Below are 25,194 nucleotides of genomic sequence, written 5' to 3' on the forward strand. Positions count from 1 at the left end.
CGTACCTCTGGACGACTTAGCCGAGGAGGATAGCGAGGAGAAGGACAAGCCTGAGGTCTTCCTGCTCTTTCACTTCCTACAGATCCTCACCGCCTGCTTCGGCTCCTTCGCCCACGGAGGCAACGATGTCAGGTGCTGCCTCCTGCTGCCGCCTGATCGTATATACATATGTGTATATATATATACATATGTGTGTATGTATATATGTGTGTATGTATATATGTGTGTGTGTATATATATATATATATATATATATATATATATATATATATACACACACACACCATGAGCTTTTTGCCCTATAAGATCACATCCAAGTAAAGATTGTGTGCCCACAAATACAGGAAAACCGGCTTTGTTCAGTCTAGCATGAATATTAGAGGGGCTGCCTGAAGTCACGCTCGATTTCCTCACCTCCGCAGTAACGCCATCGGGCCCCTGGTGGCGCTGTGGATGATCTACGACCAGGGCGGCGTGATGCAGGACGCCGACACCCCCCTCTGGCTGCTGTTTTACGGCGGGATCGGCATCTGTGCCGGCCTGTGGGTGTGGGGCCGCCGCGTCATCCAGACCATGGGGAAGGACCTAACTCCTATCACCCCCTCAAGGTGAGAACGGCACTGCGTGGGAGGGCGGTTGCGTTTGCGGGGTTGGCGTGCCTGTGTTTTATGGAGGATTGTAAGAGTGAACTGGAAGGAAAGAGAGAGAGACTAACTTCCAATAAGGCTCGATATCCGGTGGAACAACGTCCTTGGTAAGTATCACACACACACACACACACAACCACTGTCTTTTAATATGGCTGTTAAATGTTATTAAACTTCTGACTTCCATACATCCACACTACGCTGGCAGCAGAGTGCACAAACCTGTGATAGCGTAATGACATTAAGAGCACCTTCACGGCTCGAGTAAACTTGTCCGACTAATCAATGGGTTTGTCTGGACCATGCGCCGACTCGCCGCCCTCCAATTCCTAAACAGAGCTGCCGCTGCAGGCAAAACGGCCCTTTTGCTGCACAAGGATCCTGCAAGTACACGGTTCCACTATATATACTGTATGTATATATATATAATATATATATATATATATATATATATATATATATATATACACATAGATACTGATTGTCTATGCCCGCTGCATCTGAAAAGGCCCGTTTGTGAAGATGGAACAACCTTTTTTGTATATTTGTTTTTGGGATTAAGAGCAGTACAAAAAGTAAATGGATAGTCTCCTTTTTTTAAAGAGACATATCAAATATGTGATGATGAATATACTATGATTACTAAACAACAAAACTATAATTTTCTACACTTTGTCCCATTAATACATTTATAAAACTAATTATTTACTGTTTTGTGTAGAAATCCAGAGAGAACAAAGTTGGAAGGATACTCTCGCTGTTTGCCTTGTGCCCTCGTTACGTAAACCATTCTGAATACATAAGTAGTCTTTCAGAGCACAACACGTATATCCAGAGGGCACACTTGGTCCCACAACCTCAGCAGCGGACATCAACAGCGCCTCCGTTCCCGATCGATTTCTCTCCCTCCATCTCTCTGCATGTCCCCTCGTCTTCCTATGCGTTAGCTGAAGTGAGTGTGTGGGTGTGTGTGTGCACGTGTGTGTGTGTGTGGGTCAAGGTTGTTTGTGTGTTTCGTGTCAGCAGCGAGGCTCTCCGCCTGCAGGTTGCCGTGCGGTGAATGTACTGTACGTGCGTGCATATTGAGACCTAATTATTCCAAGTTTTTCGTGTGCGTGCAGGGAACATCACACAGATATACATGAAGTTGTTTGGCAGTCTGGATGAGGAGAAGTAAAGCAGGGAGGGGTAAAGCCACAGTGGGAACCCTGGTCTCTCCTCTCCAACCGTGGGGGAGGGACGCCAGTCTGACTCCGTCTCTTGCTCTTTTCTTTCTGCCCCCTCTGTCCTCCTCTTTTTTCTTTAGTTTTCTTCCTACCCTCTCCGGTAAACCTCTTCTTCTTTTTTGCGGTTAACCCCCTTCTTCTTCTTCTTCTTCTTCTTCTGCAGCTATTCCTTCTCCTCCTCCTCGCTTCCTTCTTTTCTTCCTTCCCTCCCATTATCGTCTCCTCGCTGCATCGTTATGTCTTGGTTTTTTATCGCCGTGCCTCCTCTAAATTCTCCTTAAAGTCCCGCGGTTGTTCCCACTCTCATTACTCACTCTGTCTCCATTTTCTCCTTTCACCTTGGCACCTCTCTTGCTCTGCGCCTCTTTTTCTTTCCATCACCAGCTTGGTGGTTTGCCAGGACTCAAAGACAAATTTGCTCTGGTTCTGTGGTTCTGCAGTTCCAAAGGCCCTCTTGTCCATCGTGTCTGTTTCCATGCATCAGTCTGACAAAGAGGCTCGTTTCGGGGGCGAGGACAGGAAAGTGTGGTTGTGTGTCTGTAGTCAGTGGACCGAGCAGCGGCGGTGTATCTCTTTTTTGTATTTATTTTTTTTACTTGAAATGTGGATTTTTATCCTTCTGACCACCACAGTGACGGACTGCTGCAGATCTAAGTGGCCTCGCCAAATCTCTTTGTGATGCGCTCATAGCGTGTGGCACACTTATATAATTGACCCGCTTATACAAGTGTGTGTGTGTAGGTGAAAGGAGTGGTGTCTGTCCAACTGACTCGTCTTTCTCCTGATGAATCGGCCTTTTCCACAGTAGGAAAAGCACAAGTGAGTGGCCAAAATCCATTCATCTGCTGTCTCACCTCCTTGATGACACCTTTGCGTCTTTCTGCTAGAGAGAAACAGAGAGACAGATAGACAGGCGCGTTCAAGTGATATCCGAAACTCAAGTGAAATCATTAAAAACGCGTCTGTGAAAGTCATCGCCTTTTGTAGTTCACGACCAATTTGATGTGAATTGCCTCCGTTCCCCAGAAGTAACTTCAACAAAAGAAGCGTCCGCTAACGCCGACGTCATTCAATTTGCTTTCTCACGCTGATCTCTCTATGTTTGCTTGTGTTTTCTAAATTCCGCAGTTTTCCATCTCAAGGGAATGCTTACATGTTTTTGTGTGTGATGGCTGAGATCTGAAGGGAGGGGGTGACTTTAAAAAAAATAATGTTTTTCTTCCACCCACAAGTCTGGTGTCAAAGTGTGAATAGTGTTCTGGACAGGGGACACGTCTTCTAGTCGGCACGAGGCAGAAACACACTTCGGCAAAGCTCAGGAGTGTGTGTGTGTGGGTGGGTGTGGGTGTGGGTGTGTGTGTGTAGGTGTGTGTGTGTGTGTTGATCCTCCTCTTAAAGAGCCATTCTTTAACTGTATTACGATGAACTATGGGTCGTGCCATCAGCAGCACAACCCAGACATTACAATGAAGGATGTCTCTTTGTCCCCCCCCGCCTCCCCCCTCCTTTCTCTCCCCCTCCCCTCCCTTTCACAGTGGATTCACTATTGAACTGGCCTCTGCACTCACAGTGGTGTTTGCTTCCAATATCGGAATCCCTGTCAGTACCACGCACTGCAAGGTATGAGCGAGCGGCCCCCTCCAGACGGCCTCTCACCATCTTATCCCTTTCAACAGGCACTTTTCCAGGGGACGGGGAGCTTCCACTGCCTCCCGGGGGCACCGGGTCTCCTTAACCTGGCTACCTCAATTCAAAAAGAAAAAAACTAAAGAGAGAAAAGTTCTGATTCTCTTTTACATTTAATGAGACAAACAAATGGAGCTGTTCCCCGGCCCGCCGCGGCAGTGTGTAGCCCCCCTCTCCCCTGTTTCTTTCCAGGAAACCTAAGATCTAGACTGGAAGACGTGGCGGACCCACTCCGGGTCCAACCCCCCCCACCTCCACAACCACCATCAACATGGTGTCTCATCCTTTGCTTCATTTCCACCAACTCTCTTCCATGTTTTTATTGCCCTCTCAGCATGGTTTGGCGTGTGGGTCCTCACCTCCTGTGCTTGTCTACAGGACGCCCCCCAACCCCACCTGCCGCACTTGTTTTCTACTCTTTTATTTACCCCTCTCCCTCTCCTCTCCACCTCTCTCTGTGTCTCTCCACTCATCTGTCTTCACAGCGGATTTTGCATTGAAGTAATGAGTGCGTTAACAGTGCTTGTTGCGTCAAATGTGGGCATTCCAATAAGCTCCACCCACTGCAAGGTATTGGTGTCATTGGTGGTGAAGCTCCTTCACCGCTTCACCCGTAGCTTACAATCGCCACCGCCAATCACTCAACTCTTGAAGTTGCTGTTTTGACTTCTCCTGCAGTTTCCCCCCGGCAGCAAAAGCCTCTCAGAGTTTAAAAAAAAGAAGAAGTGATGATGAAATTCAAGCTTATTAAATAATCAAGCAGTTTGTCAGGTATAGCATAGCTGTTAATGTATCATCCTCTACTTCACATTCTCTTTCATTAGTTAGATGAAGGATCCCATTTATCTGCCGTTTAATCTGCGTTTTCTAAAAACATTTATTCCAGGATCTTTATTGGCTGTGATCAGTTGCCAGGCAACCAGTGGAGACTCGAGGGAGTTACTGCTTCCAGCCGAGTAATAGTGCAGCAAGTAAAATAAAATACTGGTTGTCAGATCTGGTTCCTCTTGTTTCCAGTCTTTATGCTAAGCTAAGCTAACTCTCAGACATAAGATAAGAACAGAGGTGAGGAACTCTGCCGGGAATAAAAAAGAAAAGCTGGAATACCTTCAAATACATTGAGGGGGGGGGGGGGTTAGTGTAACACATGCAGTTCATTGTTAAATCAAGTGAAAACAGAGTTTTAGAGATTTCTTTGAGTGATCGCTGCAATGAAATGCAACTATCGTGTTGTGGTTTCGGGAAACGTCTTTCAAAATGCCTGCTGAAGGGAAACTCCACAAGACTCAAAACTGGTATTAAATTACTGATCAATTTCTCTAAAGGTCAACATCATCATCCATTCCTTATTTCCACCTCTCACCCTCCTACACCCCTTCCCTAAAATCTTGGATAATCAACAACCATGCCAAACATTAAATATACTCATGGATAGAGGTCTAAGTTCTCGTGGTGATTTGATTTTGTGCTTGAGTTGGGGGAGATGCCCAGGCGTTGTTGGACGAAATCAGCATTTGAACGACATCCGTGAAACTTGTGATACGGTGTCTCAATTGATGTTACTGTGAGGAACTTTAAGCTGGTAATGGTCTTAACGTTATACTGACGTCTCCACACGACCTGTTAAGTAAACGAGGCCATCAGCGAGAAGATTGGCTGTCTCTTTTATAGTTATTCCTAACGGCTGTCGTCAGTGCCACCGGGTCGGATAGAATCGCAGACACCGCACTGCTTGGCAGGGAGGCACGGTAGAACCAGAACCATGGACTGCCAGACCGCCAGACCCCTGCTGCAGTAAAACGAGAAGTTTTCTAAAGAAAGGGTGCTCAGAAACACTACCACTCTCGTCCACAGGGACCACCAAAATCAACACGAAAGTTCCTTGCAGTAACATTTAATTAAGAAAATTGCCAACAACATCTGTAAACATCTCCCAGAGAGAACGTGAGCGAGCAGGGACGGGTGTCCGTTCATTTTTTTTTTGTCCCCCTCTCTTTCCATTTGGCTTCTTTACTGAGATAAAACTGAACGGATGCCCTGTCGCCGGTGGGAGCACGTGCAGTGACGCGTTGTTTCAGAAGCTCTACAGGCGCCTGAAATACCACAACTGGGCGGTCAATAAACATGTTGCAGACAGAGTTTAGGTCTCACTTTCACACAGGCTTTTCAGAATAAAGCTAAATAACCCACACAAAGGGGGAAAAGTAGAGTAACCTTTCTGAGAAGCAGACGGTCGGCCTGCGACCTTTCCTTCCCTGAAGGTATTTCAGTGCGGTCTAGTATGAGCGAGACCGACCTCTGGACCACAAACACCACTGGACTCTGTTGACCTTCCAAATTTAGTCTCCAGTGGGACAGAAGGCGTCTTGTGTTTCTCTGGCCGTATAAGAGCAGGCACAGTTCAACCTGCGAGCGCCACAGTCATTGCACGTGCCCCTCCAACGCACTGAAACGTGTCCATAAACATGAAATCACACTGTTCTGATTCGATGACTTGAATAATGGTGAGATAAGAGTTCACGTGTGGACGTCTGACATGAGCAGAGATGATTTAAATTAGCAGCTTTTTTTTTTAAACACCAGAACTGCTGATTTCAGACGTCACCGCGTAATACACTAAGGTTGCGGTAACTTTTATGATCGGCTTGCTCTGACTAACAGACATTTTGGACCCGAGCTGGTCGCGAAGAGCTGAAGGTCAATCTCAGGCCTTTTCTGTTCGGAGGCTAATGTTGTGCGCTGCCAACATTTTTGTATCCACTTCCCTGTGGATCTTTTTGTTCTGCTCAGCTGCTACTTTAACTTTTAATAGAAATATTCAACTAAAGTTAAACTACCTCAAAATTGTACTTTCTCCCTCTGATCTGTAGTGCTTTTTATTTTATTATCTTTTAAAGCCAGAGGCCACAAACATAATGGAGAGCTAGATGGACAAATAATAGCTCAACATACTGGATGTTTAAGAAGTCAGCAAGAATGCAGACGCCTGTAAAAAGACAAAAGAAACACAAGCCTGAACGACCTGCAGCTCTTCACAGTGTCTTTGACGTTGTCTACTTAAAAGGTTCTGTTCCGTGCTGCTGCTGATTGTTCTCTCTCCTTCCCCCCGGGCACCTTTAGGTGGGCTCGGTCGTGGCCGTGGGTTGGATCCGCTCCAAGAAAGCGGTGGACTGGCACCTCTTCAGGAACATCTTCCTGGCGTGGTTCGTCACGGTACCCGTGGCCGGCCTGTTCAGCGCCGCCGTCATGGCCGTGTTTGTCTACGGAATCCTGCCCTTCGTCTGAGGGACGCACGGCTGGGAGGAGGAGGAGGAGGAGGAGGAAGGAAGGAAGAAGAAAGAAGAAGAAGAAGAAGAAGAAGAAGAAGAGAGAGACACTCGGGTAAAAAAAAAAAAATTTAATCCAAGCTTGAGTGTCAGAGGTACAGAAAACGGAGGAGGAAGACGAAGTGAGGGAATGGGTGAGGGAGGAGAGAGGAGGTTTGCAGACAGACTGGATCGTACGGTGGATGTGAGGAGGGTTGGCTCCGTAGTCCAGAGATCTCTTTGCCTCACTTGGGTTAGCTGATCGGTTCCTATTTATTCTCTTCATAAGAAAGTGAGCCGCCAACGTGTTTCACCCTCCATTCAATCGGCTGCGACAACCATGGGGAGGTTTCCAGTAACTCTTTTCTGTCTCGTCATAAAAAAATGTAAAAACCTTAAACAAAATCACGAGTTTAAAAGAAAACACAAAACAAAGACTGCGCACGGAAACTGCAGTAAAACTGTAATCGTTCTACCAACAACCCCGCGTATTGTAGTCGGTCAAGTGCTCATTATTACTGTTCCAAAATGCCAGAAAAAACAAACCCTGTACATATTGTTGTATCGGATTTAGTGTGATTTGTTGTATTGCGGCTTGCTTTAAAGTAAAAAACAAAACCAATCCATCGATCGTCTCACTTTGAACACGCTAGCCAGGGCCAAACGGAAAGGACGCCTCAGAGAGAGTGGTGGTGGGACTGTCACTCTGCTATTTCTTTGTTTTTTTGTTCACATGATACGACAGAAACCTGATTTGCTAAAGGAGTTGATTTTTCTTTGGCTTGTATGTTTTTAGAAATGGATCTCATATTTTTTAATGATGTAATATACTGTAATTTGTACTGTAAATACTGTCCGTATAGAGTTTTGGGGGAGGTTTCACGGTTGTTAACGTAGTAAGGGAGGGAGGGAGGGGCGGGCTCTTCATGATGTCATATTATACAGTGTGTTTCATCCCAGAGTACACACACACAGGTCGTTTTTCCAGAAACGGTTTGCAGAAGTGTATTAATTTAAAAAATGTAACATTTAAAAACGGTATTTAACTGTAAATTAATGAATCCATTCTCAGCAGGGAAAAGTGGGGACATTTCATTACTTCTGATTGTAGTCGCATCAGGAAATTCAACAGTATTGGCTGAGAGTTCTTCAGTTCAAGGTTTCCCTCTTTAAAGATATTCAAAAGATATTTCGAGCAGAATGAGTTTTAACCACCACAGAGACAAAGAAACACCCAACAAGGTTGCGTAAAAAGTTGACATATCTTCATCCGTTTGGCTTTTAGTTTGTAGCCAACGACGGTCTAGGAGGCTTCTGTAGCCCTGAGCCTCTCTGTCACGTCAGACGTCATTACCAAACGCATTACCAAAACTCAGCCAGTTAATGCAGAGGTGGAAAGAGAGGGGATTCGAACCCCTGGCCCACACGTGTAGCTCCTCAAAATGGGCCGGTTGTAGTTTTTGGAATTGTAGAAGCGTTTTAGTCTGATGATGGTAAGGGAGATATTATGGGGTCGGGGGGGGGGGGGGGGGGGTCCGAAATATCACAGACTTTTTGTCTTCGGATCATTATTTTTAAATGAAGCGGGTATCAGGAGCGTTAATACCGATCATCACCAGCTTTTTAACAAGGTCACCTGACCTGTAGAAGAACAAAGTCTAAAGCGTTTTTTTTCTTTTTTATTTGAACAAACCATACCAGGTGTTGCAAGGTCTCTTTTTTGTTTGTTCTTTTGTTCTTCTTGTGGTTGTGTTTTCCTAATTTTCCTTTTGAACAAATCTATGCTTAAGTAGCCACTTGCCTTGTAACATTGTTTTACTTTGTGCAGATACGGTCAAATAATGAAGTACTGTGGTGTTTACATGGTAACCATATTGTAGAGTATCTGGAATTAATAAAAACCGTTGCCTAATGATGCCAATGAAAGACGGAACTATTAACCATGAATTTATTTTGTGCAAGTAAAATAAGAAACATAAATAGCCTGAAGTGTCTAGAGCGTGAGAGAAGTGTGATGAATTGTTGTTGTTGTTGATGATGTTGTAGTAAAAGTAGTTCTAATCATGACCCCTGTCACTTTACACTGCTACTACAATGTGATGAAACTACATGTTCAGTAATGGAGAGAATGACTGGAGAAATATCATCAAGACTATATATTTTTCTACCATATCTGAGTTTTAACCCGAGCGGGCTTCCGGAACACTGTGGAGCACATGTCGTGGGGGGGGGGGTCGGAGAACAGGGACTAGTTTGGTATTGGAGCCCCAGGAACATCTGCCACGCTTCCTCTCGAGCCCGGTAGTTGGACGTGCCAGTTGCCAATTGATCGGAATTTTTAAAATTACCAATTCAATTATTTTATTATTTTTAAATTTTTTAGATGGAAAAACACTTTGTAATTTTGTTTCCCTATACCGCTTTTTGATCATGAGCTGTGAAGGCAAAGTCTCTGTGGTCGAGACTCCTAAATGTTTAACTTGATAACCGGACTATGTTTCCATGTTTAGGCAGGAGACCACTATTCACACGGGGCCGTTGGGAGGGGGGGGCTGCACAGAGCTGGTGGGTTTAAATGTGTGAAGTTAAAAAAAAAACGTATTGAATGCTAACAAAACATGATTTATTCACGTTTAAAAATAAAAAGCTGCTCAGTCTGATGTGCACGGCTTCGTCACAACATCGCAGCTTTAACTTTTACCTTCTTGCTCGTAGATCCGCTGCGCAGAGGATTGTGGGTCAGAGAGGCCAGCATGGCACGCATTCTGCAAACTGCAACCAAATACTGTCGGATGGCCCAGCATTTATGGCAGACTATCTGACATACTATGCATTGGGACTAACTCAATCTTTTTTTCTGGCAAACAAAGTAGTGTAATAGTAGTAGTCGTGGTATTGCATCGCACACACCATGTTGCTGTCTAGTACAGCCATAGCAACCTGCTCTGACGTCCATACTTCAGCTGATGGCAAACAACAGTCTGTCTGCAGCTGCTGGACGTTTGGTTGCGTAAACGACGAGATAAGACTTGAGTCCACGTTTGACGTTGACTGGACTGAGATCAGCCAGCATGCTTCTGGTTTTTGCTGCATCACCGTGCTCTTGCAGGCCCCCTTTTTTAACTCTGTGTGGGTGTGGGTGTTTTTGTTTGTTCATGCTCGTGCATTCTCAGTCCTGACGGGCCAAAAGGGATGCGCTGCTCAAGACGGGGAGGAAAAAGTGACAATGGTCTTCTGGTGGCGACGTTAAACACGTCTGATTGTAACACTTCAAACAAATGTCTTTTGTTTTAGCCTTAAATAATGATAATTGGATTAAAAGTGACATCCGTAGGTGTTATTTCTTCAAAGTTAAACACTGGAAAGTCAGCTAATAAGGTTTGACAAACAACCCCACGACTTGATTCAAATGCCTCTGATTGCTGCACAAAAAACATGTGACGTCACCGTTTTCCCAACAGAGCCACGCTAAAAAAACTTTTTTTAGGGCCTTTAATTGAGTCGGACCCCATTGAGTCCAATTAACTTATGAATCATAGCCAAAATCGTGCGACTGAACGCAGCCACTAGATGGCACGGCCCTCTCCTTCTCGCATGGGAACCAGCAGCCACCTCCCAAGAGGGGGAGGGGCATCAGTTCAGACCCTCACCAGGAAGTCCTCGTGTTCTGGTCCGTTTGTCATGCAATGTGCTCCTTGGCGGCCTGCAGGCTTTACAAGCTCCGTGTTGTCCTGTTACTGTTTACTGCTATCTTAATTGTCCGGTCCTTCAAACGTTTGACAAAATTAATAAATAAACAAAAGAATGAATGAATAAATAAAAATCTAAAGAAACTGTAGCCTGCTTCTACAAAATCTTAAAGCTCTTCTGATTTGCATATATCGTACTGTAATGTTTTATTTAAGATTTTAGTGAGTGAAAAAAAAAATGTCTGCATTTAAACTAAATTATGGGAATTAAAATTACAAAGAATACCTGAATTCCATTGTGTTGTCTTATTTTAAAGAGACTGTTTACTGTGAATTTGAGAGGATCGATTGCGTCATAGAGATTCCACTCGGTGCGTGCCGAGAGAGCCACCTTCGGCCAAATTCGGAAAGGAAATGGTGAAAATCTAAACATGAAGACGACCTGCTCGCCTATCAATCTCTTCTCTCCTTCTTCTCTGCCTCTATCTGCAGCCGAAAGCTCTTTCTACCAAACCAAAATTCAATCTTCTTTCTCTAACACCAAACAACTCTTCTCTATCTTTTCCAACCTTCTTGACTCCCCATGTCCCCCTCCTCCTTCCACCCTTCTACCAAGCCACTTTGTTGACTATAGAGCTATCTTTAACCAAGTCTCCTCCTTTCTCCACCATAGCAACCTTCTTGACCCCCACCAGTCTGGATTCAAGGCGGGTCACTCAACAGAGACTGCCCTCCTTGCTGTCTCTGAGCAACTTCACACTGCTAAAGCCGCCTCACTCTCCTCTGTCCTTATCCTATAGACCTTTCTGTGGCATTTGACACAGTGAACCACCAGATCCTTATTTCCTCCCTGCAGGACCTGGGTATCTCAGGCACTGCGCTCTCACTTTTCTCATCCTACCTCAACGGCCGCACTTACCGCGTAACTTGGAGAGGATCTGTGTCTTAACCTTGCCCTGTCCCTACTGGGGCCCCTCAGGGCTCAGTCCTCCTCTTCTCTCTGTACACTAATTATCTCGGCTCTGTCATTCACTCGCATGGCTTTTCCTACCATAGCTATGCTTATGACACCCAATTGATCCTCTTGTTTCCCCAATCTGAAACACAGGTAGCAGCACGAATCTCTGCCTGTCTGACTGACATCTCTCAGTGGATGTCTGCACACCACCTGAAAATCAACCCCGACCAAACTGAACTGCTTTTCCTTCCAGGGAAAGGCTCTCCCACCCACGACCCGACTACCACTTTCAACAACTCTGTGTTAGCCCCGACCCCGACTGCCAGGAACCTCGGTGTGACACTTGACAGTCAACTCTCCCTGACTGCCAACATTACTGCAACAACACGTTCCTGTAGGTACATGCTGCACAACATCAAGAGAATACATCCTCTTCTTACTCAGAATGTAGCACAGGTTCTGGTCCAGGCTTTGGTCATTTCACGTCTAGACTACTGTAACTCCCTCCTGGCAGGTCTACCTGCTAATGCCATTTGCAGCTCATCCAGAATGCAGCAGCTTGACGGTCTTTAACCTAAATTCACCCACACTACTCCGCTCCCTTCACTGGTTACCAGTGGCTGCCAGCATCCGCTTCAAAAGATTGGTTCTTGCGTACCGTGCTGCGAACAGATCGGGTCCCGTCTACATCCAGGATATGGTCAAATCTTACACCCGAGCCTGTTCACTCCGCTCGGCATCTACCAATCGACTTGTGACTCCGTCACTGCAAGCTAATCACTCGACAAAATCCACACTGTTTGCTGTCCTGGCTCCTCAGTGGTGGAACGAGCTCCCCATTGACATCAGGAGAGCAGATTAGCACTTCAGTGGCACCTAAATGCCACTAACTTATGGTATTTTTGTAGTTGGGGCTTTCTTGAAGAAATGTTACTTTCTTGATTCTTATTGTTCTGAGTTTGTGCTCACGGTTGAATGCACTTATTGAAAGTCACTTTGGATAAAAGCGTTGGCTCAATGATATGTAATGTGTGTATATAAATATGTATATGTATGTATATATACATGTATATGTGTGTGTGTGTGTATATATATATATACATATATATATATATATGTGTGTGTATAAATATATATATATATATTAGTGTATGTATAAATATATTATATATATATATGTGTGTATAAATATATGTGTGTGTGTATGTGTATATATATATATATGTATATATATATATGTGTGTGTATATATATATGTGTGTGTGTATATATATATATATATATAGGTATATGTGTGGATATATACATATATTTAGCATGTAAACATTTAAAGTCCCCCCACCCCCACACACACTTTGTGCATTTGGTTTCCTATAGCAACCAGTTCATTCAGTTCAAGGACTGAATGAGTGGGCCACATCTTTTCAGGCTGCTGTTATTTAGGGTTTTAGAGCTCTGATAATAATTCAGAGACTTGGCACAGACTTCACTTTTTAAGTTCCCAGCACCGTGGTGTCCCGTGCTGGGGTTTTCATTTAAGAAGTCTCTGCAGTAACGCTGGAAAAATGCCGGTTTGATGCTGGCACACAGCAAGTGACAGCATTAACGCTCAATGGGATAATGGCTTCCATGTCATGTCGGTTGAATCAGTAACCGGCGAGAAATGGAATCCTTCACCTCCTGCTCTGTTTTTAGTAGCTCTGCTCTGAGAGGCCGAGCCCATTTCTTTATTTGTGGTTCTTGTGTTTGTCGTAATTGACAACAGGGCTCTACATGTCCGTGTGCGTGTGTGTGTGCTAAGAGGTCCACTTATAGCAAGCTTGTGGTTTGTAGTGACTTTTTTTAATGTAATTTGTGGTATGTAGCAAATGCAATAACATCAACCTCCTGTTTTTGAGTCCCATTCTTTGATGACAACAAACCCCTGAGATATTTTTACGGTAGCCAATACGTGGATGCTGCGTGTAACTTTACTTTGTTATCATCATCTAACGGAAGATGAGGCCACAACATATGCAATAATCACACCCAATAAATCACAGAGATCGCACACGCATGCATGTATGTGTTTTATTTGCCCATATGCACGTGTATAAAAAATGAGTAAATAACACCGTCAAAAGAATAAAGGCATAAATGTACTTTTTGAATCTTGTATTTGTTATAAATGAAAGTGTTCCCAAAGATAATGAAATATGAATAATTCTAAATGGCCTTTGGACTTTCTCCTTTTATTAGCGATCGGTTTTTCTATGACTCAGAGGCCTCCGTACATTTTTTCACACTTGTTTTGGTAACGCACCTGGTCGTTGCATCAGGTCTCGACCTGTAGGCAGCTGAGGCCGATGGCCTTTAGCAGCGCTTCACGTGACATAATTTGAGGCAGAAGTGGATGGTGCTGAAGACTACTAATGTGGAAGATTTGAAACAAATTTAATAAAATCTGGGGAAGATATGGAATGAAGTGAGTTTCAGGGCTTTGACTAATTTTTTTTTTATATTGGGCATGCAACATTGAAAAGCTAATCTGCTGGTCCGAGTTCAAATATAATAATAAATCCCTCAATGAGAATATGTGAACATGTCACTAACGCTAGAGTGGCAAAGATGTGTATATTTTTGCCAGTAAAGCTTTCAGAGAGGTTTGAAATCCTACTGGCCCCCGACCCAGCGGGACCCATTGCACTCGTGGTCACAGCAGTTCTCCACGACAGACGTTTGACTCCTTTTTTAAAAAAAAGGAAGCTGGAGACGTTCTTGTCCTCGTCGGAATACATTTCCTCCCAAACATTTAGGACATGGAGGCCTCTCTGGACTCTTCACAACAGGGAGACACCACTAGCTTTCGAAAAACAGGCCAGTTAATAAACATTACGAATAATTGGTAAATTGGTATGAGGCACAAAAAAAAAGTCAAGGCAAATCATTTAATTATCTATCCATTTCTTTTCTGAATCGACTTTTTGAATACTTCTTTCGGCTCATCTTTTCCAAGACGCTGCTCAACTCTACAGCCCTCCGTCACCATTCATACACGGTGTTACTTTGGCCTTTTGATCTGCTGTGAATGAGAACATGCAGTCAGAGTATATGAGAGGGATCGAGATAGAACTTGACCTGTAAGATAGGTGTTTATTTGTATTTCTTTACCATATGCTGTACATGCTCACCAAAAAAGTTAGCAACTGAGAGAAAAAACAAACAAACGAAAGTACAAAAAACACCAACCAGAGCGCAGGATTGGGTTAGTTCATTTCCATCCAAAACATTTTTATTGTCCTCCAGATTGAAAAGGTTTAACCCTGTGGTTTGACTCCAGACAAAAAAAAACATACATTGCATTTCTTCAGGTAGCAGTGGAGGCATACAAAGATCTTGTTTGTTTTTGACAGAGAAATTAATGGAAAGAGCAATACAGGAGTCTCTCCTTCAAGTCACATGATGAGTGATCTTTGCATTCATGAGTGATGGAGAAGATTCATTTCAGGTCAAGGGAAGCTTGAGACGGTAGCGGTTTGGTCTTCCTTTTAAAGAGAAAGAGAGAAAATAAAAAAACAACAACCTTGTGAAGATCAGGTTGAGTTTCTTCCATGTTAGAAAAAAAAGAAAAGAAAGGCCTGAAAGCGGTCGCACCGAAGAGACCGCTTTGTCTCCATTTGCCACCGAGTTGCGTGACGCCTTCATGTAGTGCACACAAACGGACACTGGATATGCATTTCCAAACCAAAGTGCCCACAGTCGATATAAAGCAAGGTCACATGACCCCAAAACAGGTGATGTCACACGAGGGGTAGGGGATGAGACTGGACATGAATGTAACCAACGCGCCCATCGGTGTGTGTGTGTGTGTGTGTGGTGCCAGTGGTGTGGCACTCACCACCGTTCCTTTAGTTACTCAGGTGTCCCAACATAAACAGAGAGAGACCTCCCCTTTTGGTGACTGTGCAGTTAAAAATGGGCACGTGGTGATTTTAAGCTCATGCTTAAGTTGTGGTAAACCATCCAAGCACTTCTTTAATTAATAACTATAAATACACAGCAGCCCCCGGAGAGGTTTCCGTCTGCCTCTTCTCCCTGGGCGAGTGTGTGTGTGAGACGCGTTTCTGTCCTTAAAACACACACAAAAAAAACAGATAACTACGCTTTGCTCATCTGCTAGAGGAAACGCAGGTTACGTAGAATTGATTATCAACTTTCATATAGATTTTTCTATAATATATTTCTATAGTTTTTTTTTCTTTCTTTGCCACACGCTTGCCTTCACATTCTCTCGTCTCACTACTTTTATTCAATGTACACAACGTAATAGACACGGGCCGAGTGGGGCGCGACAGCTGAAATGACAATCACTGAGAAAAATAATAATAATAATAATAATAATAATAATAATAAAAACAAAGCCAAAAAGAACTGCAGTCTTTTTTGTCATCCATTGGCAGTTGGACCGACTCAGCAGTCGGCCGTGATCAACGGTGGTCTGAGGGGAGGGGGAGGCCATGTCATCAAAGGGGCGGCGCAGGGGGCTCTTTCTTCGCAGGCGCGGCTTTTAGCCACCGCTTTCGCCGTCCTGGTTGCCGGGTCATCTCCTTGAGGTTGAGGTTCTCCAGTGCCACGTCCAGGGTCATGACCTCAACACAGCCCATGGCCTCGAAGTGGGCGAAGTTCCTCAACGGGCCGTGACAGTCGTCCTCGTCTTCCGAGGAGGAAGCCTCGTCCTCGTCGGGCAGCAGTGTGGACAGCAGCAGCTCCGTCACAAACAGGCTCCTGTCGGCCCACTGGGCCTCCACACGCCTGCCGCTCCGCCTCCGACAGCCGCGGTTCGCTTAGCCTGAAGGCGGGGGAGAGTGGACAGTGGTGAGACAAAGGCGGGAGGAGCGCATAATAAATGCAAACACTCCGCAGAGTGACGGTCAAACATCCGAGGGACTTTTCAAGCGAAGGCATTGAAAGCGGATGCTTACCTGCTGAGTAGGAACTGGGAGCTGTGTGCCGTTTGCTGCGTGTTGGATTCAGGCGGGCCCGGGTTGGGACTTGGGTTGGTGTTGTGGTTGACGCTGGAGTTGTGGTTGGCGCCAGCTGAATTGGTGTTGAGGATGGCATTGGCTCGGCTGCCGCCCCGGGTGGCGTTTCGGGCCGTCTCCAGCTGCTGCCGTGCTGCCTGGGCCTGCTGGCGCTCCAGCTGGAGTTGCATCTGAAGCTGCTGGAGCTGGGAGGCTGAGGGGCCCGAGCTGAGCTGTCCTCCCGCCGAACGCCGCACCCCCCGACAACTGGGACAGAAGCTCTGGGGGAAGAGACGAGGGCTCAGTGCCAGAAACAAACACTTCACTGTCACTTCAGTCCTGTGCTACTCAGCTGCAACATGAACACCGTTAGGATGAAGACTAGCAGCCTACCAGACTAGCATCAGTTTTAGCTCCCATGAAAACATGATCTTTAAGCACAGCAAGCAAACTTGTGATAGAACATGATCAAAATACAACCTTTTCAAGAATTTGCTGTCAACTTAATGTCAAATTGGTCACATTGTTTATCCCTAAAACATATATATATTAGCTCCAATGTCACAGACATGTCCCCCTCCCGTGGGGCCTCTGATCCAAGTGCAGCAAAAGAACTCAAAAGACCATCGACGGGGAGACGATTGGGCTCAAAACACAACCAGCCGGGTCAACGGCCCAGCAGGTAGAGTGGTTCATTAGTGAGGAGGACCGAACAGGGACCCTCATTATGGCACAGCTGGGGCTGACATGGCGAATGCCAAGCATTGAACCGGATTTAGATTGGGAACAGGATAAACAAGCAACAACTCAGCCCACACATTACTGTATTACCCAGAGTACCTTTAGGCCTTCTGCAGGAACGTATCTGTATGTATGAGAATTTGTTTCATGACTTATTGATTTAGTACTGAGTATTAGCCTTGTGTGTGTTATGTGTGTGTCGGACCTCCTGCTTTTGTAGCAGGGCGACACTGAATTTAATTGTTTTCAGCACAACTGTGCTGTCTGGACCTACATCAGGTTCTGCAGCTGTGTCCACATGGGTCTACTGTGTCACTATGCCTTCTCCACACTGTGTGTGTGCGTGCGTGGGTGCGACTGACCTGCTATGGGGTCCATGGCCTCTCTGCTGTAGTTGGAGCTCTGGGAGGAGCTCTGGCTGGTGGAGAGCCCCCCTGTGGTGCTGCTGGTGAAGTGCATGTTGGACCTGCGGGCTCTCGGACCCCCCAGCCCACGCCCAGGGTGAAACATCCTCCTCACGTGCCGCACCCCACTGGACTCATCGTGGCGCTAGTCGTTAAGGAACCCATCGAGAGTGTACACCGATTACACTAAATGCCCCATCGTTAGTTCCCAGAGCCCAAGCTCATTATCCAACCTGCTTGTTTTGTCAGACCGACAGTCCAAAACCAAAAGATACGGAAAGGGAGATATCCTCCCAGCGTTTCAGCTGGTTCCTGCCGGGAAAGCACAGATGCTGCTATGGCATGCAATTTGAAAAATGACAAATCTTTGAAAAGTCCTTCTTTGTGTGGCTCTCCTGCAGCTGCATTTACAGCGAGAGCCAACTCAGACATTTTCAATCTCAAAAAAGGAACAAATTGGGATGAGTACGCATTTTGGAAATACAACCCGACTAAGTGCAGCGAGGCTCAAGTTCGAGTAAGATGCCCGATTACAACTTGTGGCCCCAGCTGTTGCTGCCTTTGCAGTCACCTCACCGCTGCACCGATTGCAAAAAAATTAGCGTTCCAGATTGGATTGGATTTTTGCCCTCGATGGACTGGCGGCCTGTCCAGGGTGTCCCTGCCTTCGCCCTATGTCAGCTGGGATAGGCTCCAGCGCCCCCGCGACCCTAATGAGGATAAGCGGTATTGAAAATGGATGGATGGATGGATTGGATTAGTACAGCACGCACCAGCAAAACACAACACTACCTCTCATGGCAATGGAGACTTGGACTTTGCGTCGAACCAAGTGGCAAACAGTGTGCAACCTGAGTGAAGCCTCCACACACACACACAGGCTGGTCACAACGACTCGACACATCATTTACTTATGCGAGAACAACAAGCAGGAACTCATTTATTCTGTTACCTTCGCCCACCATGGTGATGTATAAAACAACGCTATCGGCAGATGTCAGTTCCAGTGAACAGGCAGCTTGTTGTGCGCTGATCTTTGTATTGACAAAGCAACCTTGGTCACGCACACCGAACTCTTCCACGTGGCATGTGCATTAACGGCTGAACAGTTTCCACACACACACACAAAACCTCCAGATATCCGCTCGCCGCCACACACCTGACCAAAATGGGAATTAAACTTTTAACAGTTGATATAGCAGCCTAGTTTTAGTCAAGTATGTGGATCTATTGTAAAAGGATATCAGGTCTCTGGGTGCTCTGTGTTCAAGTGTGAGATGAGCAGCAAAGTCATCCGTCACATGGTTGGGGTCGCCGCCTGGCAGCGCTGCACATATGGGGCAGATCTGGGAGAGGAGAGGAGAGGGGGGGGGCACACATTAATATCGTCACACTTCACCCCCACAGTCAACAATTGATATTGAACTATGAGAAGATGCGATAACAGGCGAGAGTCCAGCTCTCCGTCACAAATCCCAACAGCTGTGAAGTTGAAGTCAAAGATCAACTTGGAAACGTTTGACATTTCGATGAATTCAATTTGCTGGGGCTTCTGTTGCACCAGGGACGCTTCATTGATAACATTGACATTGTTATTATAATTAGTTATAATAATAAAGGCTGACAGCATTTTCTTTCTGAAAGGCTGAGCAAGTTGAACATTTCTGAACTTGTCATAAAGGCACCGCATTACCCAGCACCCTGCTGCCAGAAAAATATATAAACACACACTCAATCTTACAAAAACATTAAATACAATAATCCACCTTCACTCTCCAACAAACACACAAAATATTAGGATGGTAATCTTTTTTCAAAATTCTATCCATCCATCCATCCATTTTCAATACCGCTTATCCTCATTAGGGTCGCGGGGGCGCTGGAGCCTATCCCAGCTGACATTTTTTTTTTTATTATTAATCAAACGAAATATTGTGCTTCCATTCATATTTGTTGGAGTTTAGTCTTTTTAACATTTTCACTGTACCCAAAAACTGTTTACACCCCCTGCTGCGCCACACTGGACATTCAAAAGGTTCATGGAAGATTTGATGTTTCAAAAAAAAAACGGCACATCTGGTGGTTGCGTTGTTGTCTGCCGTGACGAGGAGAGGAAAGATTGCAAATTCATGCAATTACTGCACAAATAGCCCTGTAATGTTATATTTATTATTCAGGTTTTCGATTTATTGTCTTTGCAGCAGGGTGCTGGTCCTCGGCCCGTGGATGGGGATCTCTGTTCTAATGAGGGTTATGACTGGAAATTATGCAAATGAGATAAACCTAAACCACTGATAGTCGGCCATTTTATAATATGCAGCAAAAAGTGTGTTTGGGTCTTTGAGTGCATTGTAGCAGGCACAAGTGTGTACCTGTACATGGTTTTGATATTAAAATATATAAACTTGCCAAACTAAATAACTAGTGTCCCACTGTGGTAAATTAATAAACCTTGACTAACCAAAATCTATTTTAAAGAAAAGGACTGAAATTGTTCGTAATGTTAAGCATACATCACATGAGCTACGGTTCTCTCAGTAGTTCAAACCAGTGCTCTTTTGCCATCAGAAGAAAAACACTGGGCATCTATAAATAGAGCTGCACCTTCTATCTGACTTCACTCGCAGTTCAGTTTTACTTGCGGGAGTCAGAAGTTGACATCACAACTTGGCTTGGACCATCACACTGAAGCAAGGCGACGATTAAGATGTAAACGTACCACAGCATACTTAAAAAATACAAAAAATAAACTGCAGGGTCCTCTAAATGTGAGGAAACAATCTCAGAAACAGGATGTTTTCTCAATTCAGTAAATCAAATCTGAGGTGTGTAAATGTTTCCAGGTCTTGAGATCTGCGCAAACGTCCATAGAAGGCTGCATTGCGTGTGTGTGTGGTGACGGCACCAACTTACCACTTCCGTGGAGGTCTCTGTGTGCTCTGCAGCCACGTGCTCCTGCAGGGTGATCTCTGTGTAGCCCATCCTGCCACAGTAGGGACATGTGAAGGCCTGGGGCTGCTCCACTGAGAACGCCTCTCCACCGTAGTACAGGTCTGGAGAGGAACCAAGATGGACATTCAATGTCAACGATTTGGCTGTTTCGGGCGCTGTGATTGCACCATTTCTCCCTCACCGGAGCACAGAAATGTTTAGGATTGAGAAGCATGCAAGCACGCACAATTAACAAGTGGTTTGAATTCAGATACGGAGAAACACCTAGTGAACCTAGGCCATTTTAGCCTTGACACAACAGTTCATAATAAAACACTTCCAAGCCCACTCACGTTCAATCAAGCTGGGGGCAGTTTGAACAGGCTGTTACCACAACACTGACATATTATAATCACCTGATAAAGTTGTTATGGTGAACCTGTAAGCGAGCAGCTGCCTATTTACACATCGAACAAACAAGCATTCATTTGAAGTAGCGTTTGTGTCCACTTGATAGATGCAAGTCAATTTTTCCTGCCAGCTCGGTTTTTAAACACCAATTTCTGAGGGACATATCTGCTGCGTTCGGTTCACCAGTTATTCGCCAACTATGTTCGTACTGCAATTTGGCGTTGGGCAGTTCGGCAACTTGGGGTTTACCTGCTGCAAACATTGTTGGTGACGACGGGGAGACTGAACCACAAGTGTAACATTCAAAGGCTGCGAAGAAGAAGAAAAAACGCTCCATAGAGTAGATCTGCAGGGTTTGGTAATAATTTGATGTGGTTTCATTCACTCGAGTGAGCCCTTTCACAATACACGTAGACAATATGAAAACACTGATTAGTGCAGCTTTAAAGAAAGCAGTTTGTGCACTTTCCTCCCCCGTTTACAGCAAAAGCTATTAGTGGCTTCCAACACAACCGTGTTTTCAGTGGCAGTTTTTTCTTTCTTTCCCCAACAGATCATATAACAGAATAGATACTACGTCTAGTGTAATATCAAATTCACCAATTATTAATAGTTAACTAAAAGTGTACCTCAATCCCCATTGCTGCCAGAAATAAACGGTGTTATTCGTGGAGAGATAAATTAGATCAGCACTCTAATAACGCCCTCCCAAAAAAACTCCTCAAGCTGTTTGGGTCACATCAATCACCGCGATGCCATTTGAGAGCAGCCTACCCGTCTGAAAACAAAAGCTGGCGACAGCAAAAGATAACGTACACTAACAGGTTGACTTATTAAAGCCACTGAAGGGTGGTTTAGAAAAACTGCCAGTATCAGAAGTTTATCCTTATGATGACACGCCAAGAAAATCTCATCTTGATTATTTGTGAATCACAGTACAAACTTTTAAATCCCTGGTCTAAAAACCCCAGATGGTTTGCAATTAAAGCTTTTCATTCTTTTTTTGTGTTGGTATCCTCTGCCAGGACATTCTTGAAAATGGTCTATCACCCATCGTACCACATGCACAAACACCCTTACACTACTAAGTGTAGATGCACTTATTTTTGATAGCTCATTGTTGATACCCGGCTTACGATAACATCTGACTCAGAAGCACTCTGATTCTCAAAGTGGTTCATCATCTCAATGTCAGTTCATAGATACGGTGTGTCCGGTTTGGGGGTTTATCTTGGAACTGCACAGATGCAGCACAAAGTGAATTGGCTGTGTTCAACATCCGTATTTTCTCGCCTGATTGCCAGTGCATCATCAACATCCGCCCATTGAGGTCAATTGTTACCAAACAGCATGAATAGCAGCAACACATATAACACTGACTGACAGACAGCTCATGTGGCTAAAATTCACACTTTCCATATTTTTACGGCCTGCATAGGTCCCCTGATCAGCCTGATGTGAACATCAACTCCACTCACCAAAGTCAACTCGGGTTAATATACACTGCATGGGATGCTCTGTGGTGTGTCTGGTTGTGGTTGCGCCGCTCTCGTAGCACGATGCGCACAGGTCGTAGTCGTAGCAGATTAAACATTTGTATCGTCGTCCTCTGAAGTTGCCTTTCAAACATGCGTCGCAGCTCACGCCTGAGGAGGGGGTAAGATAAGACATGACGGGAGAAAGAGGTTACACGTTGTATACCCAAGTCAACTTTGTTTGTGTTGATCAACACAGCACATATCAAACGTGTAAACGTGTTTTTTTATTCAGATTTGAAGGAACATTTTTTGGTCAAGCACATGTAAATCATTTAAGCCATTTACTATGGATCCTCCTTATTATTAGGCATTGCATTAGATGGCTTAACTGGGATGTCCTTCACCATGGCAGATCAAAACTAATCTGGAAATGTCTTCTAAAAAGTATAATCAATGACTGGATGACAATGAATACAAGCTTCACATTTTTACTTAATTATAAAAAGGTATCTTCAAAACATACCTATTAAAGTCTTATACAGTATAATTTAACAGAATAGTAACTATGCACTTGCAAAAAGGGCATTATGACTGGTGGAAAGAACGTGAACACCTGCTAAGTATAACGCATCCGTACCAATGATGTTCAGATTTTAATTGTGGGCCGTGAGAGAACTTGTACTGTGTCGTTGTGAGAGTGTACTGGCTTGCATAATATTCTATTCCCAGTGTGACAGTTGTGTTTATTGTCACGATGGTGAAGGGACAAGGCTGAGGTGTGTCTGTGCTGGTTGATTGTAACACAATAATATATGTATGTATAATATATACATGTTCAAACTTCTATTCAAGTGCCTTTAACAGCCGCAGCCGAGAAATATATTTTTAAAAAACATGGAGTAGCAACAGCCCACTGGTTGAACGTTGAAAGCGTCATGCAGTGTGTATTTATTGCATGCATGTTGCATTGCATCATGTACTTCAAGCATGTTGCCGTTCAGCAACTGTGGCAATCCTCTTACTCTTGAGTGACTAATGTCTGTCCCATTAACCTCCCAATAAAACTACTCACACCAGCCAGCTCATTCATAAAGCAGTCCTTATCGATATATTACTGCCAACACTTTGCATAAGAGGCACGGTGTCTGTGTGTGAAAACGGAACCCTCTGCGTTCAGAAGCCCCGGCGGGTCTTGATTGACAAACAGTCGTGCAAGTCCCTCACGTCTCCATTCACAGCTGGCGTGCTGTTGCAGCTCAGTGCCACCCTGGTCCTGTGTGCGTTGTTACCGGCCACAGACACACGGTAACGACGATAACCGCGTTTCACCTCAGGCATTAATATGTCGGTGAAGTTGACAACACGGGCACGTAGAGCGGAAAGGCCGCTTGGGCCCGACTAACCTCGCTGCTGCTGCACGTTAACTATTTAACGAATAAAGCCGCTCCCGTTGGCCCACACGTAAGACAATGGCGGTAGACTTCGCCTAACTAGCTCAACTTTTTTTCAACCGGAGCGGTGAAGTCAGTCCCCTCACGCCGCCCCGCTAACGTTTAACTTACTTGACAGCAACAGCGAACTTCAAGCCCAACAAGGTTGAGTCGCAGATTGAGTGTCGGTTTGCTAAATGTTAGCTTGCGAAAGTGGAATCTAAAAAAAAAGGCCAACTTTCACTCTGAAGGAGGCTAGAACCAGTTAACGAGTAAGACCCGTCAGCACCCACCGGGATTGTCCGCTCTCGTGTGTTCCCTATGCGCGGCACTCCCCCTCGCTCCCCGGCTCGTTAACGTTAACCCACATAACCAATCACCAGCTAGCTTGCGGGCTAGCTAGCACACCTAGCTAACTAGCTTATTCCGCTTACAAGTCAGCGTCGTTTTGGTCACCTTTACGCCGGCTGGTGTAACGTCACGTTACCTGAAACATACATGTCAACCCCAAGGTCCGTTGTTTTTGACCACACATTTGTATGTGTTGTGTCCGCCACAATGCGCCCCCGCGAAATTACTCCTCAACCTTGCTGCTACCAGCAGCGAGCGTTAGCTAGGATGGGCTTCAAAACAAGACGTTGTCGGCTAGCTGGCGGTGCTCTGTCAACCGTTTCTTTTTAGCTCAAATCCCGACTTGCTCGCACCGCCGCGCGTTCTTACCTTCATGACGGGACATTCTACGGACACTAGCGCAGCCTCCTGCTCGGGCTCCCTGGCTCGCAATGCAGAATAATATTAGAGAAGAGAAGCCGGGGTTGGTTGGCTGGCCCTGGCCTCTTCCCTCATGAAGGATCCGGTCTGGCTCACTGCCCCCCCTCCGCCGCCTCCTGCTGTGTCACTGTCCAGTGCACTGCTCCCACGTCCACACGGTGGCGCTATGGTCTCAGCTTTGGTGCTGTGGTCGCCTCGACTGGCGGGTGGCTGAGACGTATGTATGGAAGAAGAGGCTGAGAGGTGACTCCCCGGGTACCTGGAAACGGGTCCCTTCAAAACAAGGACGTTGTTAACAATTGTATTCATTACAAGTTCCTTGTCCATCCCTCTGAACAGGTACTTAGTTAGATGTTAACCCCTGTCTTCTGATGGCAGTCCATTTCTGTAAAAGAGGCCTTATTAGCCCATTTGTTTTCATATCTGCAGGGGACTGACTGGGAGGCAGCATTGGAATTAAATTAAAATATATTGAATTGAGATATGCTTTTAAATACACAACTCATAAGACAAATAT

At 45.1% G+C, this 25,194-nt stretch overlaps 2 protein-coding genes across 9 annotated transcripts in view; one reads left to right on the forward strand and one right to left on the reverse strand.

Moving 5' to 3' along the window:
* The window catches only part of slc20a2 (solute carrier family 20 member 2), a 46,353-nt gene extending 37,107 nt beyond the window's left edge, over positions 1–9,246 (forward strand). For 5 of the 8 annotated variants that reach the window (XM_034540616.1, XM_034540613.1, XM_034540614.1 and 2 more), the window contains 4 exons: positions 1–132; positions 423–608; positions 3,409–3,493; positions 6,680–9,246. The exon at positions 1–132 is cut by the window's left edge and continues 508 nt beyond it. In XM_034540616.1, the coding sequence (XP_034396507.1) occupies positions 1–132; positions 423–608; positions 3,409–3,493; positions 6,680–6,844 (568 nt within the window). In that variant the 3' untranslated portion in view covers positions 6,845–9,246. Of the gene's footprint in view, positions 133–422; positions 2,693–3,408; positions 3,496–4,044; positions 4,130–6,679 lie in introns of those variants that run through there. The other 3 variants (XR_004609937.1, XR_004609938.1, XR_004609939.1) reach the window with 3 other exon arrangements.
* Positions 9,247–14,623: 5,377 nt separating this feature from the next.
* LOC117736544 (E3 ubiquitin-protein ligase KCMF1-like) lies at positions 14,624–24,788 on the reverse strand. Its single transcript, XM_034541944.1, is given in 9 exon segments — positions 14,624–16,298; positions 16,300–16,339; positions 16,473–16,771; positions 16,773–16,792; positions 17,615–17,795; positions 18,901–19,002; positions 20,570–20,709; positions 22,477–22,644; positions 24,627–24,788. Coding segments are annotated over 9 exon segments (1,251 nt in total). The 5' UTR covers positions 24,643–24,788; the 3' UTR covers positions 14,624–16,013.
* Between the last annotated feature and the right edge of the window lie 406 nt (positions 24,789–25,194).

This window comes from Cyclopterus lumpus, chromosome 9, assembly GCF_009769545.1.
Source record: "Cyclopterus lumpus isolate fCycLum1 chromosome 9, fCycLum1.pri, whole genome shotgun sequence".
NCBI lineage: Eukaryota > Metazoa > Chordata > Actinopteri > Perciformes > Cyclopteridae > Cyclopterus > Cyclopterus lumpus.